Raw genomic sequence first — 16,401 nt, 5'->3', positions numbered from 1 at the left:
CTGCTCTGCTTCCCACAACCCTGACATTTTTCATACAATTATCTTTACAGTTGAACAGTCTATATTGTCACATTGCATAGTTGATATTATGACCTTTATTACACAGTTTATGGGTTAGATAAAGGCTCCTTACCTGTGCACTTGATATATTTACTGATTCTTCAGAATCCTTTAACTCCCTAAGTGAAACAAATTTCACACCATTTTAATATCTCATTCAAATATCAATGTAATTAAGATCAGTTGTTTTACACAGTAACGTCAGCAAACACCTCAAGGTGAAAACATTATGTATTGGACAGTATGAAAATGTGTGGATTTGAGAACTTATCTTATATCTTGGATTATTTGGGGCAAGTTATTATAAGCACTATAATGAGCTTTATGGTAGTAGCAGAAGTCACAAAAATATCCCTGAAATTAATGAGATGACTGCATGGGGGGGAAGACTTATTAAGCAGTGTTGAGCGAGCATGCTCGGATTAGGTGTTGTCAGAGCATAATCAGGTGCTAACAGAGTGTCTTCGGCATGCTCGAATACTATGTTTGAGTCGCCGCGGCTGCATGTCTCATGTCTGTTCGACAGCGACAACACATGCAGGGATTGCATAACAAACAGGCAATCCCTACATCTGTTGCGGCTGTCGAAGAGACATGCAGCCGCGGCGACTCGAACATAGTATTTGAGCACACGAGAGATACTCTACTGGCAACCGAGCATGCGGCCACAACACAATCCGAGCACGCTCGCTCAGCACTATTATTAACCCCTTAGCGACCGCCGATACGCCTTTTAACGGCGGCCGCTAAGGGTACTTAAGCCACAGCGCCGTTAATTAACAGCGCTGTGGAAAAAGTACATAGCGCCCCCCAGAGGCCGATTTTCTCCGGGGTCTCGGCTGCCGGGGGTAGCCGAGACCCCAGAGAACATGATTCGGGTCGGTTTTCACCGACCCCGCTTTTGCGATCGCCGGTAATTAACCGTTTACCGGCGATCGCAAAAAAAAAAAAAAACGCGATTCGTATTGTGTTTCTCTCCCCTCTAATGTGATCGGACATTAGAGGGGAGAGAAATAGGGTCCCCCGAGCCCCCCACGGTACCTTATGTACCGGAGAAGGTGCCCCCCCGGTCCCCGACCCTCCTCCTTCCTGCCCGGGCTCCAAAATGGCGGGCGCATGTGCAGATGCGCCCGCCAAAGCCTAGCTTCCCCCGGTGTATTGGGGTCTGTTTTTACAGACCCCCTGGAGCGATCGCAGACCCCCTGGAGCGATCGCAATCCCAGGGGTCTTTACAGACCCCCGGGATTGCGATCGCTGCAAATAGTTTGTAAAAAAAAAAAAATGCTTTGCATTTCTCTCCCCTCTGATGTGATCGCACATCAGAGGGGAGAGAAATAGAGCCCCCGAGCCCCCCACCATACCGCCTGCTCCTGTCCCCGGTCCTCAGTAGTGGTCCCCGGTCCTCAGTAGTGGTCCCCGGTCCCCAGCCCACTGCTCCTGGCCCCCCTTCTTCTTCTCTGCTGGAAGAAAATGGCGGGCGCATGCGCAGTGCGCCTGCCATGATCTGCCAGCAGAGACCCAGCAACCTATGAGAATTTTCTCATTGGCTGCTGGGTTTTGATTACTGTAATATGTCCAATTACAGTGATCAAAACCCCTAATATTTGATAAACATGGCAGCACTTGGGCTGTACCTTTCTCTTCTCTCCTTGTAGTTGTTCTAGGAGAGAAGAGAGAGAGACTATAGTTCAAGTGCTGCCCTGTCAGTGACAAAAAACATAATATCTGCCTCCGCCAGCATCCCATTTACCCACCCCCGTTCTCCGTAATCCCTGCATCACCAGCAGAGGATTATAAAAAATAAAAAAAAAAAAAAAATTATAATTTTTTTTTTAAATTTTTTTTAGGGGTAGGGTTAGGGTTAGGGTTAGGGGAGGAATTAGATAAAATGGCTCGCAGAACTTTTAGCGCGGAGCAAGCTTACAGCCTGCTTTGCTCCGGCAGCTCCGGCAGCGAAACAGATTCTGCCCCTGAAGTTGAGCAGTTTTCAGACAGTGATGACGACTCTTCCTCCACGGGATCCCCCAGCCCGGTGGTAGCGGAGTCGGTCGTCACTGCTGAAGCTTCAGAGGCAGGACCAAGTACCGCAGTCCCCCCACCGCTGTGGTATAATGACACCTCATTTTCCCCTCAAATTCCCCCTTTTTCTGCAGTCCCTGGAATAAAAGTAGATGTCGCCAATTTTACCCCCATTGATTTTTTTGAAATTTTCATTAGCCCCGAAGTCCTGCAATTAATCGTCCACCAAACTAACCTATATGCCCGGCAATATATTTCCCAAAAACCCACTGCCTTTCATTCTCGTTCCTGGATCCCCACAAATGTCCCCGAAATTAAAAAATTCTTAGGCCTCACCCTGAATATGGGTATAGTAAAAAAACCCACTCTCCGCTCTTACTGGGCAACAAAAGCTGTCCACTGCACCCCTGTATTTGCAGCCATCATGTCCCGAGCCCGTTACGAAGCCCTGATGAGATTCCTCCACTTCAGTGACAATGCCCAAGCTCTCCCAAGAACTGACCCCAACTACGATCGGCTAAATAAATTAAGACCCCTAATTTCCCTCCTAAAAACTTCCTTTCTAAATTCCTATACCCCAGAGCAAAATATGGCAGTCGACGAGTCCTTGATGAGCTACAAGGGCCGTCTTTCATTCCGCCAATTTATTCCCTCCAAGAGAGCCAAATACGGCGTAAAATTATATAAAGCTTGCGAGAGCTCATCAGGGTACACGTCCACCTTCCTAATTTACGAAGGTAGGGACCGCCAAATAAACCCCCCAAACTGCCCCCAGACAATTGGTATCCCAGGCAAAATTGTCTGGGAGCTAATGACGCCCTTTCTCAATCAAGGGTACCACTTGTACACAGATAATTATTACACGAGTATCCCCCTATACAAATCCCTCCATGCTGCAAGTACAGGGGCCTGTGGGACAGTGAGGAAAAACAGAGTGGGGTTTCCGTCACAGTTGGTGTCCAGACGTTTGGAGAGGGGGGCGTCATTTTCACTTGCAAGCGACCAACTACTTGCAGTGAAGTGGAAAGACAGGAAGGACGTCTATATGCTTTCCACACTGCATACGGACACCACTGTGACGGTCAGAGAGAGGGGTGCCACCAGGGACAAAGAAAAACCTGTCTGCGTCACAGAATATAATAGACATATGGGTGGCGTTAGACCTGTCAGACCAGGTTCTGCAACCATACCTGGTCAAGAGGAAGACCAGGGCGTGGTATAAAAAGGTGGGAATCTATCTAATTCAGACTGCCACATAACAACAGTTTTGTCCTATACAAAAAATCTCAAGGACCACTAACTTTCCTGCACTTTCAGGAAAAAGTAGTAGAGAGCCTCATATTTGAGTCCATGGCACCGGGGGAAGCCTTCGACTCTGAGGATTCCCGGAGACTGTCAGAACGCCATTTTCCTCACCCTGTCCCTGTCACTCCCACCCAAAGGTATCCTCAAAAAAGGTGCCGAGTTTGCAGAAAGCATGGCAGGCGGAGTGATTCCCGATTTTATTGCCCCACATGCCCATCCCAACCAGGCCTTTGTATCTCCCCCTGTTTTGAGACCTACCACACCACCTACAATTATTAGTTTTTTTTTTTTTTCAATCATTTTTATTTTCTGCTTAGTGGCCCCAGTAGTACAATTTGGAACAATTGATAAATATTTTAATTAGTAGATCCCATTTTACCCCATTTCACAATTAATTCCAGAATTTGATCAATCCCATACCAAACTACTATCCCAACAAATTCTCATCCACGTACCCACGTCTGTACGCTGTAGAGTGTGGACCCCACAAATGTTCTTGCAAAGTCAGGTCATCTGAAAATTCTACGACTCGATCAATCCCATACCAAACTACTATTCCAACAAATTCTCGTCCACGTACCTATGTCAATAAGCGTTAGAATGTGGACCCCAGAAATGATCTTGAAAAGTGAGATTATCTGAAAATGAATTCTAGGACTTTATTACTCAAACATTTTTGACCATTTATCTAACTTTGACTGTTTTTATAACTGTCTTGCTACACAAAACTTTGGCTTCCATTTATATTACTTATATTTATGTTGATGATACGGGCATGATCATTTTATTGTAGGATTTCTAAAAAATGAGGAAGTTCCGTACTTATACACTATGGGCTTTACTTTATGGTTCTTGCCGAACCTCTGGTACCAGACAATACTTTCTATAGAGAACTGGTTGTTTTGTGCATATAGCGGTTCTGACCTTGGCGGGTGGGAGCTTGCTATGGTGTACCACGTCTATTGGCACATTCGTCTCTCATATAGGGATTGATGGAGCTAAAAGGACGTTGTACGACCAGTCTCTGAAAGTGTCTGCCATTCGAGCCCTGATGGTGTTCTTTCATCTTTGGAACAAACTCCGCTTTGCCACATAGTTGGCTGCATTTTCCTACACATTTTGCCCTTCATTCCAGTACAGTTTATTCTTCCTGCTACAATATACGCAAATGCGGGACAACTGTTTTGTTAGCAAGACCAATTTTATAGTCAGCCATTGTGTTTTAGGAGCATGCCTCCCTCTGTGAGTAATAATTCCTGGAAGGATTTTCTTTTTTGCTCAATGTCTCTAGAAGCTTTGAATGGGTCCTGGATCTTCAATTTCAAATAAAGCCAAATTTGTCACATTGTGCCCCTTTCTGTCCAAGCCCTGCCATTTGTCCAAACAGAACTTTTTTACTACATATGGGATATTGCTGCACTCATAATAAAGTGGGTAACGAATTGTGGGGTCCACTTTTTGATGTTATTTCTGAAAAATCGAGACATTCAGGTCTAAAACAAGATTCTCGTGGAAAAAAATGAATTTTTTCAATATGACAACCTAATGTTATCAAACTCTGTGTCATACATGTGGGTTCAAATTGCTCAATATACCCCTGATTAAAATCTTTGAGGGGTGTAGTTTCCAAAACGGGGTCAGTTGTGGGGGGTTTCTGCTGTTAGGCACATCTACAAACCCAAAATGACGTCCGCTCTCACAATTAAGAGATTAAAAAGTCAAACGGCGCGCCTTCCCTTCCAAGCTCCGCAGTGCGCCCAAACAGAGGTTTACCCCCACATACAGGGTATCGACATACTCAGGACAAATTGCACAACAAATTTTGGGGTCTATTTTGTCTTGCTACCCTTGAGAAAATAAAAAATTGGGGGTGAAAAGATCATATTTGTGAAAAAAAAATGATTTTTAATTTTTTCGGCTCTACGTTATAAACTTGTGTGAAGCACTTGGGGGTTCAAAGTGTTGACCACACACCTAGATAAGTTCCTTAGGGGGTCTAGTTTCCAAAATGGTGTCAATTGTGGGGGGTTTCCACTGTTTAGGCACATCAGGGGCTCTCCAAACGCGACATGGTGTCCGATCTCAATTCCAGAGAATTCTATGTTGAAAAAGTCAAATGGCGCTCCTTCCCTTCTGAGCTCTACTGTGCACCCAAACAGAGGTTTACCCCCACATACGGGGTATCGACATACTCAGGACAAATTGCAAAACAACTTTTGGGGTCTATTTTGTCTTGCTACCCTTGGGAAAATAAAAAATTGGGGGTGAAAAGATCATTTTTGTGAAAAAAAAATGATTTTTAATTTTTTCGGCTCTACGTTATAAACTTGTGTGAAGCACTTGGGGGTTCAAAGTGTTGACCACACACCTAGATAAGTTCCTTAGGGGGTCTAGTTTCCAAAATGGTGTCACTTGTGGGGGGTTTCCACTGTTTAGGCACATCAGGGGCTCTCCAAACGCGACATGGTGTCCGATCTCAATTCCAGGGAATTCTATGTTGAAAAAGCCAAATGGCGCTCCTTCCCTCCTGAGCTCTACTGTGCACCCAAATAGTGGTCCCTCCCCACATATGGGGTATCGGCATTCTCCGGACAAATTGCACAACAAATGATGTGGTTCATTTTCTTTTTTTACACATGTGAAAATAAAAAAAATTGATTCTGAAGTAAAATATTTGTGAAAAAAAGTAAAATGTTCATTTTTTCCTTCCACATTGCTTCAGTTCCTGTGCAGCAACTGAAGGGTTAATAAACTTCTTGAATGTGGTTTTGCGCACCTTGAGGGGTGCAGTTTTTAGAATGGTGTCAATTTTGGGCATTTTCTGCTACATAGACCCCTCAAACTGACTTCAAATGTGAGGTGGTCCCTAAAAAAAATGGTTTTGTAAATTTTGCTGTAAAAATAAGAAATTGCTGGTCAAATTTTAACCCTTATAACTCCCTAATAATTTTTTTTTTTTCCCAAAATTGTGCTGATGTAAAGTAGACATATGGGAAATGTTATTTATTGACCATTTTGTGTGACATATCTCTCTGATGTAAGGGCATAAAAATTCAAAGTTTGAAAATTGCAAAATTTTCTAAATTTTCGCCATATTTCCGTTTTTTTAATAAATAAACGCAAGTAATATCGAAGAAATGTTACCACTAACATGAAGTGCAATATGTCACGAAAAAACAGTCTCAGAATCAGCGGGATCCGTTGAAGCGTTCCAGAGTTATAACCTCATAAAGTGACAGTGGTCAGAATTGTAAAAATTGGCCTGGTCATTAAGTACCAAATTGGCTCTGTCACTAAGGGGTTAAGCTATTTGCACTTGTTTCCGCCTAAAAGAAGCTCCATGGTTGAACAATGCCGGACAGATTTACTATAATTTACTTCAGAAATTGGAGGAAAACACCAGAAACCTATGACAGAACATAGCCGGTATAGATATCAGTTTATGGCACAGAGACAGCCTAAAATATCACAAAGTTATGAGGTCTAGAGCACATTTCTCCATGGTATTTACCCAGCTCTACTGTCTTATAATCATATTGGTTGTTAAAGAGATCACAACCATCATTGTCTACTGACCCAAGCCACTCTCAGGACATCCTTGTAACTGGGAATCTACTATGTCTAAGGCTCTATTCCTAGTATTGCCCATTTTTTTTCTTGGACAGCACACTCATCCATAATAATTCATTGATCCAAAAACAGGTCCTCATTTATGGTCCACGAGACTCAGAGCAGGTCCTATTGTCGTCAGATTTTGTAGATCAGATTTGACCATTAAAGTCTATTGGGATCCGTGGGATGAGGATGAAACTAGGACGACTTACTTTGTACTTCAGAGTTCTATTCAATTTTTACCAAGATAAAAACAAATTTAGACAGTCTACCTGCTTCAGAGGAAAAATGGGTTAGAAAAAGTTAATGTAAGTAGGATAAAACCTGAGAAAAATATCTGTCCGTTATTCTCAGGTGGTAACACTCACACGGATGAATGGATCTAGCCAAAAGAAATTTTTATCATTGGCATAAATAGGTTCTCTGAGAATATTATGAAGGCTCAGTCAAGGGCTGAAATACTTTTCTAATAAGAATTGTAATGTTATAAATTATTAGGGTACGTTCACACAGGGCATTTTTGCAGCTTTTTTTTCAGCAGCAAAACCTGATCATCTGGACAGGAAAGAATCTGCGTCAAAAACGCAGGTTTAGGTGCGTTTTTGGTGCGTTTTTTGGGCATTTTTGTGCGTTTTTTGTTGCGTTTTTTTTTCTCTTTGTCCATGCTAATGTCCTTGCATTTTTAGCAGCAAAAAAGCATCAAATAATGATACCTGCGTTTTTGCTACATTTTTTTCAACACCCATTCAAGTCAATGGGTGAAAAAACTCAGCAATAATGCTGAAAGAAGTGACATATTCTATGCCCAAAAAACGCAGCAAAGCACAAAATACTGATCAAACAAAAAGCCAATGTGTGTGCATGAGATTTCTGAAATCTCATAGGCTTTGCTGGTATTGTAAAAAGCAGCTGAAAATTAGCTTAAAAAAGCAGCAAAAAAATGCAGCAAAAATGCCCTGTGTGAACTTACCCTTAAAGGGAATCTGTCAGCAGATTTTTACTACGTAATCTGAGAGCAGTATGATGTAAGAGCAGAGACCACGATTCCACTGATGTATCACTTACTGGACTGCTTGGTGAAGTTTTGATAGATTCTGTTTTCTCTGTTGTAGATGTAGCAGTGGCCAGAATGCTGAGCGGTGTTTAAGCCTGCCCACATCCTTGATTGGCAGCTTCCTGTTTACAATGTACATTGTCAGCAAACTGCTGGGGGCGGGGTTACACAGATTAGGTTGACTGGTTTGCATGTCGGACCTAGTCAGGCAGTGATAATCTCCTGCTGATAAAACACTGATTGTATTGAAACTGCAACACACAGCCTAATAAATGAAACATCCTTGCAATCAGGCTCTCTTGACCCATATTATGCTGCTGTCAGATTAAATAGCAAAAACCTGCTGATTGCCTGAAATACAATTTTGGCTAATTTATTCAATCCCATACATGTTTATAAATATTGTTACTGTTGGTATTAGTCAACTGTGAAAATTTTAGAAGTTTTAAAACAGTAGAAAATTGTTAGTATTGACAATGAGTTTAGCATGAAGAAATGTAAGGTTTTATGCACACCGGCTGCGCCTCCACACATTGCTGTTCAGACTATATGAAAACCTGTGTAGAGATAATTTCCTTGTTCATGGCTAAATCTCCTTATCTTCAGACGTAAAATGTCGTATAGAACATTCTATGACTTCAGATGGTCGTCGCCAAAACAAAATGTCTACATCTGTGAAAATGGAGGCATACTGTGGAACAGTAGATGGCCCATGCACCTGTATGGAGGTCCTATGGTTGCGTAGGAAACCAAGCTGCAACGTGACTGTGTCCATGAGCCCTAGCACTGTTTTTCACTCACTTTTCATGTTCATGTTGGATCATTTTCTGCTTCATCTCACTCAGGCAATCTTGAGCTTCAGACAACTGATCACGAATTTTCTCCAAATCGAATTCTAAATCTTGATTGGTTCTTTTCAACTTCTCGTTCTCTGACTTTGTAACTTGTTCCATACTTCGTAGGTTGGAAAGTTTTTTCTCTAACTGTAACAACCAGCAATTAGTTCTCACAATATGATTTATTATACCCAATTATATCTCTATTATTTTTTTTTTCAGACCTAGGCATGTTTGGAAATGTAGAAGATGACTCGACATGGCCCTAATCAGGATGTGTGTGCACATGAATTAGAAAATCTGTGTCTGGGCCTACATCTGACCGAAACTGTATAGGACATGCATGATTAAAGTACTGAGATATCTCACTAGAATTCATTATTGGGCAAATATCATGAATATTTAATGGGCTATCCACTTTACAGGGACTTTTTTCATTTAAGTACACATATTTTAAACTAAAATTAATTTTGCCATTAGATGAAAGGGAATCTATCCAAAGCCGGCAGTATGGACATGTAAGTTGAATAAAATGATACTTTGATATGAGCAATCTGATGTCTTTTTCCACAGAAATCCACATTTTTCTTATATGTAAATGAGCTGTTCCAGGCTATGGGCCGGACATAGATCTCCCTGAGAATCTGCCTCCAGAGCTTATTTTAATTGAATTACCAGTGTAAGACATGTAGCTGAGGAGCCCAGACTATTAGGCATTACAAGTCTCACACTGGTAATGCTCCCTTTTAATTAAAATAAGCTCTGGAGGCAGATTCTTCGTAAGATCTATGACCGCCACATAGATCTCAACAGCTCATTTACATATTAATAAAAAAGTGTATTTCTCTGGAATAAGACATCGGATGGCAGATATCAAGGTATCATATTATTTAACTTCCTATGACCTACATGTCTATATAGACGGCTTAGGAAGGTTGATCTACTGAAGGAGTTTCTTAAAAAGTATTGCAATGTTTTCTTTCTTACGTGTTGTGCTGCATTTCTGGCTACACTGAGAATCCATCAGTGAGCACATTCTAACAAAAGAATTTGTAATTCTTTTACTTGTCTTTTTCTGAGCTCTTTTTGGCTAATTTATGACCACAAATCACACTAAAGTTGAATGTGCAGGTAAACAAACAGCCCGTAAAAGCCAAATTGTGTTGTTTTTTAAGAAACCAAATAATTTTTAACCCCAAATATATGCATTTAAATTTAAAAAAATCACCTCCAAAGGTGAACAGCCTCTTTAGTAAATAAAATTAATAACAACATTTCATAATAGCCATCACTGATAAACTGTTGGTGGTATATTGCATGCTTATTTCTATTTCATTGAATAAAAATGTGATGTTTTACATATGACTTTTGATTTTGCAATTTAAATGAATTTTTCTATTCAGATGTCTTACTTCATTTTGAACAGAAATCAGTTGCTGCACTTCTTTATTTTTCACCTCTAAGGTATTCTTCATTTCTTGATTGTGGATACTGCTACGGGTATTACTCTAGAAAAGTAGTACAAATACATATAAGATGCTTTCAATGAATATTCCTACTGCACATAGAGGTGCACATCACTACTGCCTGGTCTGATTCAGTAGGAGGCATAAGCCTCATAATAAATCAGGAGCATTTACTCCAAAACCCCTCCTCCTCAAGACTGGCAAGAAATTTGATGATCTTGATAAATCGCCTCCTTCAACTTCAAATAGACTTTTCTCCTTCACTGTGATATGTAGAAGAGTTAATGATCCCTGACTTGACCCAGGATGGTCACTGACCACCCTACTCAATGGACAGACATGGCTGAGGGGCTTTAAGGGAATTATAGATATTGTGTATGTGAATGTGCAGAACTATGAAGCAAACAGGTTCTCTCATTATGTGTTTTCTGCTCCCTATATGTTTCTAAGCAGAGAGGGAATAGTGAAGAAAACATTCATTTGCGCGGCTCTCCCTATACAAGTCTAACCAAGTGATTCTACATGCCATCCTTCCACCGGGCTGATGTCACGGTGTGTTAGGTGTAACAGACAGTCATCCTAGATCCGACTGTAGAAGGTCTTTGCGATTAGCTCAAGCACCTTCTTGATTTCTGTATCTCTGTTGTGGAGCGATATCCCTCTTCCTTCAGGACCCAACGGTTATGCAGCGCCCCAGAGATCTGGTCGTTGCAGTAACGTCGCTCTGCCACTAAGGGGAGTGATGGTACGTCTGATGGCACTAAAGGAATTCTCCTGACCAGGTATCACCAAGCACACACTACACTTCACACTCCGGCCACTAGGGGGAGCAAAAGGCTTATTTATTGGGCCACTTCTTACATTGGTAAAACTAGGGGTCGGACAGGAAGTTAGGCAGAACGAAGACTGGGAGAGTTCTAGGGAGGACCTGTCAGACCTGGGAAATCTGGCAGGGACTTAGCGAAAGGACAGATGGTTACGGGACCGCACCTGCACTACCTTGCGGCGGTACCCTAAGAAAGAGACAAGAAAGGAAGGATATTGTGGAACAGTGAGAAAAGAGATCAGCACAAAGGAGATCCAGTAGGAGTCGTGCCCCGAGAACGGCAACATCTTACTGAGGCGCATAGTCGGTGGCCGGAGCACCAAAGGAGTAACAGTCTCCACGCATTACTTCAAACAGCGGCAGGACAGTTAATTACAGGTTGGCTGTCTACTATACACCACCTAAGAAGGACATAGGAGGCAACGTGGGAGAGGAGCGACACTAGGGTTCCAGAATAACTCCAGGCCTACCTGTCCTAAAGGTGCGTCCTAGCCATAACATACCTGGGGGACGGAGAAGAGAAAGATCTAGAACGAACGAGAACAGGAGTTGTGAGGACTATCCTGAATGCTCAGCAGGGAAGCACTACAACACACAGGCGCTAGTGGGTAGACACTGATATCCACCTGCAAAGGGAACTCTGGATGTGCCTTCGGACCGGCCGGTCTCAGACAGCCCTGGTGAAAGTGCCCCGGAGTGAGGATCCTGAAACCTTCAGTAAAAGGTAAAGAAACTGAACCCTGTGTCCTCGTTATTCCTCGCACTACGCACCATCACCCTTTATTGGACGCCCCTTAGCAGGGTCACTGACCGGGTCCAGCCACCGTGACAACCGCATAACTGAGCAGAAAGGACCGGTACCGAGTGACTTGTGGCCCTGTGTCTGGGGGCGCTCCAGTTACCTCCACCTTCTGCTGCTAATTAGACACCTGTGATGATGGCTTATATTCATTCCATGGCTGCAGCAGGTTGCTGGTGTTGGCTCTTTACATGTCTCTGTCTAGTTGGATGTACTAACAGTTAGTTAGTTCCTTTTCAAAGGACTCTTGGAGGATTGCTGGCGTGACATCTCATTTGTCTTCTCAAGTTAAGTGTCCCCTTGTTTGTCTACCCTCTTTGTCTTTAGTTGTAGTGGGGGTCTTACAGATCTACCCCATCCCTTCCCTAACCAGAACTTATCGCTAGGGTCAGGCAGGGATTAGGTTCCTGCTCGGTGATAGTTGAAGAACCTATATAAGGACAGTTAGGGCAGTCAGGCTGACTATAGATCTGCCTAGGGGGCCCCACTCCCCACATCCCTAATGTCTGGGCTTACCCCTCCCCTTCCCCTTTGGTGTGCACTTACTTATCCATCACCCAGTGAGACAGCTGAGCAGGAGTCAGGCTTCCATTATGTATGGATGATGTTCAGTTTAATCTATCCCTTTATTAAATACTTTATACCCTGGCACTTTGAGCCTGGGATACATGGCACCCAGTTCTACCCAGGCTATGCCTTTGGAACCAAAGAACCACAATTCCTCTGATTGGTTGGGTACCATTGGTGGGACCTTCAACTGTTGAGAATAAGTTTGAAGTAGACAACATTTTTTTGCATTAAAATATTTTGTGTTGTTTTTTTTCTTTATAATGTTGTTTGGAATCATATTGAAGATTACTGGATGGGCAAAATTATTTTCCATACTTCTAATGAAAATGTAAAACATCTCCTACCTCATTGGTTAATTTCTTAATTTCTTCCCGCATTTGTTGTTCCATTTCATCATACAGACTCTGCACTTCAAGATTATGTTCAGTAATCCTCCTGCAAAAGAAATTTGCATTTTAATAATGAGAATGCAGACAGTATAGGGTGAAAGCAAGTTTGAAAAATTAAATTGTTTTGGCGAACAACCCAAATAATAACATTACACAGAAATCATGTAACATATACAGTATACGATAATGAATTCGCCAAAATGAATTATATAAACAATTGGGAAAAGGACATTACAACAAACCTGTCAGCAGGATTTTGCTAAACTGAAAGTACTATGAGATGATATAGACTTTCTGATAAATCAAATTACACACTTTATCATTACCGTCTCTCTCCTCAGTCTGCCCTTTTATTACTAAATCTAGATGCGATACCATCAACATATATTCCGATTATTACTGATATATATTTAAAAAACAAACTGCATCTAGATGGAAAACTGACTCAATTCCTTCTAATGCTATGTTCACATGTTGAGCTTTTGCAGAGTTTTTTGCTGCGTTTTTTTATACAAATTTTCAACTACGTTTCACAGTACCAGCAAAGTCTATGAGATTTCAGAAATTTCATGTACACACCTTGTTTTTTTTCTCCTAACTGTTTTGTCAAAGAGCTGCGTTTTTGCAAAATGCAGTATGTCACTTCTTTCAGCATTTTTTCAGCATTTTTCACCCATTGAAAGAAACGGGTAGTGCAAAAAATGCCGCAAAAAATGCAGGTATCAGTTTTTGGTGCCAAAACCTGAGTAAGTTGAATCAGATTATTTTTTGTGCACTAGACTTTATCAGCATGCACAAGAGACAAATGTAACCTGACAAAAATGGAGCAAAAACTAAGCAAAAAATGCAGCAAAACTAAGCAAAACCTGCTTTTTGTAAGCAGCTTAAGGCCATGTGCACACGTACAGTATTTTTCACGGTTTTTTTGCGTTTTTTCGCTATAAAAACGTGATAAAAATGCGAAAAAAACTCTTACATATGCCTCCTATTACCGTATTTACAGTGTATTCCGCATTTTGTGTGCAAATGTTGCATTTTTTTCCGCGAAAAAATCGCATCGCGGAAAAAAAAGCAACATGTTCATTAAATTTGCGGAATTGCGATGACTCCGCACACCTAGGAATGCATTGATCTGCTTACTTTCCGCATGGGGCTGTGCACACCATGCGGTTAGTAAGCAGATTATGTGCGGTTGGTACCCAGGGTGGAGGAGAGGAGACTTTCCTCCACGGACTGGGCACCATATAATTGTTAAAAAAAAAAGAATTAAAATAAAAAATAGTGATATACTCACCCTCGATGTCTTCCCGCCTCTCAGCGGTGCACGCTGCCGGTTCCGTTCCTATAGATGCTCTGTGTGAAGGACCTGCGATGACGTCGCGGTCCTGTGATTGGTCACGTGACCGCTCATGTGACCGCTCACTTGACCGCGACGTCATCGAAGGTCCTGCGTGCACCATCTATAGGAACGGACACCGCTGAGGACATCGGCTGTCTGCAGAGGGTGAGTATAACCATTTTTTTTATTTTTTTTATTATTTTTAACATGATATCCTTTACTATTGATGCTGCTTAGGCTGCATCTATAGTAAAAAGTTGATCACACTTGTCAAACACTATGTTTGACAAGTGTGACCAACCTGTCAGTCAGTTTTCCAAGCGATGCTACAGATCGCTTGGAAAACTTTAGCATTCTGCAAGCTAATTACGCTTGCAAAATGCTAAGAAAACCGCAAAAAAAGGGAGAAAAACGCAAAAAAAAAATGCGAATTTCTTGCAGAAAATTTCTGGTTTTCTTCAGGAAATTTCTGCAAGAAATCCTGACGTGTGCACATACCCTAAACCTGACATTAAAAAAAGCTGCAAAAATGCAACGTGTGAACATAGCCGAAATATATTTCTTTCATTATTATAATAAAAAAAAAAAAACTATATATATATATATATATGTGTATATATATATATATATATATATATATATATATATATATATATATATATATATAAACAACTAAATTTCCACCCCCACTTCTGAGCACTATAGCTGCTGATTTAATCGGGGAGCACAGAATGAAACTTGTGGCTTTTGTGTTATGAATGATGTGAATCCTCCTCCCATTAATCCAGATGGATAAAGTGCAGCATATCTGTTATATGTGAACACAAAGATTATGTTTGCCTGCCATGCATGGGCGGACATACCGCCTGTTCAAGCTGTGCGGCTGCACAGGGGCCTGGAGGCTCCAGGGGGCCCCTGCAGGCAGGGTCGGCGTTAGGGGCAGGCAGTTGCCTAGGTCCTCGCTCCCCCAGGGGCCCCCAGCTAGCGGCACATCACGCAGCTGCTATGGGGCCCCTGTGAGGCAGGGGGGCCTGCCTGCCGCCAGCGCCGACTCCCCCGCTGCGTTGAACTATACCGGCGTCTGCCGGTAGAGTTCAAAGCAATGAATGATGGAGGAGAGAACGTCACCTGGCGCTCCCTCTCCCCATCATTCCCCGCTCTGCACTGCCTCGCACTCACTGTGTGCCGACAGGAGCAGGAAGTGGAAGCAGCGTGGGCACGAGGTGAGGTGAGGAGTGTGTTGTTTTTTTTTTTTACTCTATAACAGTGAGTACTGGACTGTGGGGCCATTCTGGGGAGGGTGGGGGAGCTGCGCTGTATACTATGAGGCTGTGCGCTGTATACCATGAGGCTGCGCTGTATACCATGAGGCTGCGCTGTATACCATGAGGCTGCGCTGTATACCATGAGGCTGCGCTGTATACCATGAGGCTGTGCGCTATATACCATGAGGCTGCGCTGTATACCATGAGGCTGCGCTGTATACCATGAGGCTGCGCTGTATACCATGAGGCTGCGCTGTATACCATGAGGCTGCGCTGTATACCATGAGGCTGTGCGCTATATACCATGAGGCTGCGCTGTATACCATGAGGCTGCGCTGTATACCATGAAGCTGCGCTGTATGCTATGAGGCTGTGCGCTATATACCATGAGGCTGCGCTGTATACCATGAGGCTGCGCTGTATACCATGAGGCTGCACTGTATACTATGAGGCTGTGCGCTATATACCATGAGGCTGCGCTGTATACCATGAGGCTGCGCTGTATACCATGAAGCTGCGCTGTATGCTATGAGGCTGTACGCTGTATACCATGAGGCTGCGCTGTATACCATGAAGCTGCGCTGTATACTATGAGGCTGTGCGCTGTATACCATGAGGCTGCGCTGTATACCATGAGGCTGCGCTGTATACCATGAGGCTGTGCACTGCATACTATGAGGCTGTGCGCTGTATACCATGAGGCTGCGCTGTATACCATGAGGCTGCGCTGTATACCATGAGGCTGCGCTGTATACCATGAGGCTGTGCACTGCATACTATGAGGCTGTGCGCTGCATACCATGAGGCTGCGCTGCATACCATGAGGCTGCGCTGTATACTATGAGGCTGTGCGCTATATAC

At 42.7% G+C, this 16,401-nt stretch overlaps 1 protein-coding gene across 2 annotated transcripts in view; it reads right to left on the bottom strand.

The window, feature by feature from the left end:
* The window catches only part of LOC138673100 (EF-hand calcium-binding domain-containing protein 4B-like), a 237,268-nt gene that overhangs the window by 106,835 nt on the left and 114,032 nt on the right, over positions 1–16,401 (bottom strand). For both annotated transcript variants that reach the window (XM_069761704.1, XM_069761705.1), the window contains exons 6-9: positions 12,892–12,982; positions 10,299–10,394; positions 8,852–9,033; positions 134–179 (exon numbers count right to left, since the gene is read on the bottom strand). In XM_069761704.1, the coding sequence (XP_069617805.1) occupies positions 134–179; positions 8,852–9,033; positions 10,299–10,394; positions 12,892–12,982 (415 nt within the window). The remainder of the gene's footprint in view (positions 1–133; positions 180–8,851; positions 9,034–10,298; positions 10,395–12,891; positions 12,983–16,401) is intronic.

This window comes from Ranitomeya imitator, chromosome 3, assembly GCF_032444005.1.
Source record: "Ranitomeya imitator isolate aRanImi1 chromosome 3, aRanImi1.pri, whole genome shotgun sequence".
NCBI classification, from domain to species: domain Eukaryota; kingdom Metazoa; phylum Chordata; class Amphibia; order Anura; family Dendrobatidae; genus Ranitomeya; species Ranitomeya imitator.
This window is presented reverse-complemented; position numbering and strand designations above follow the sequence as displayed.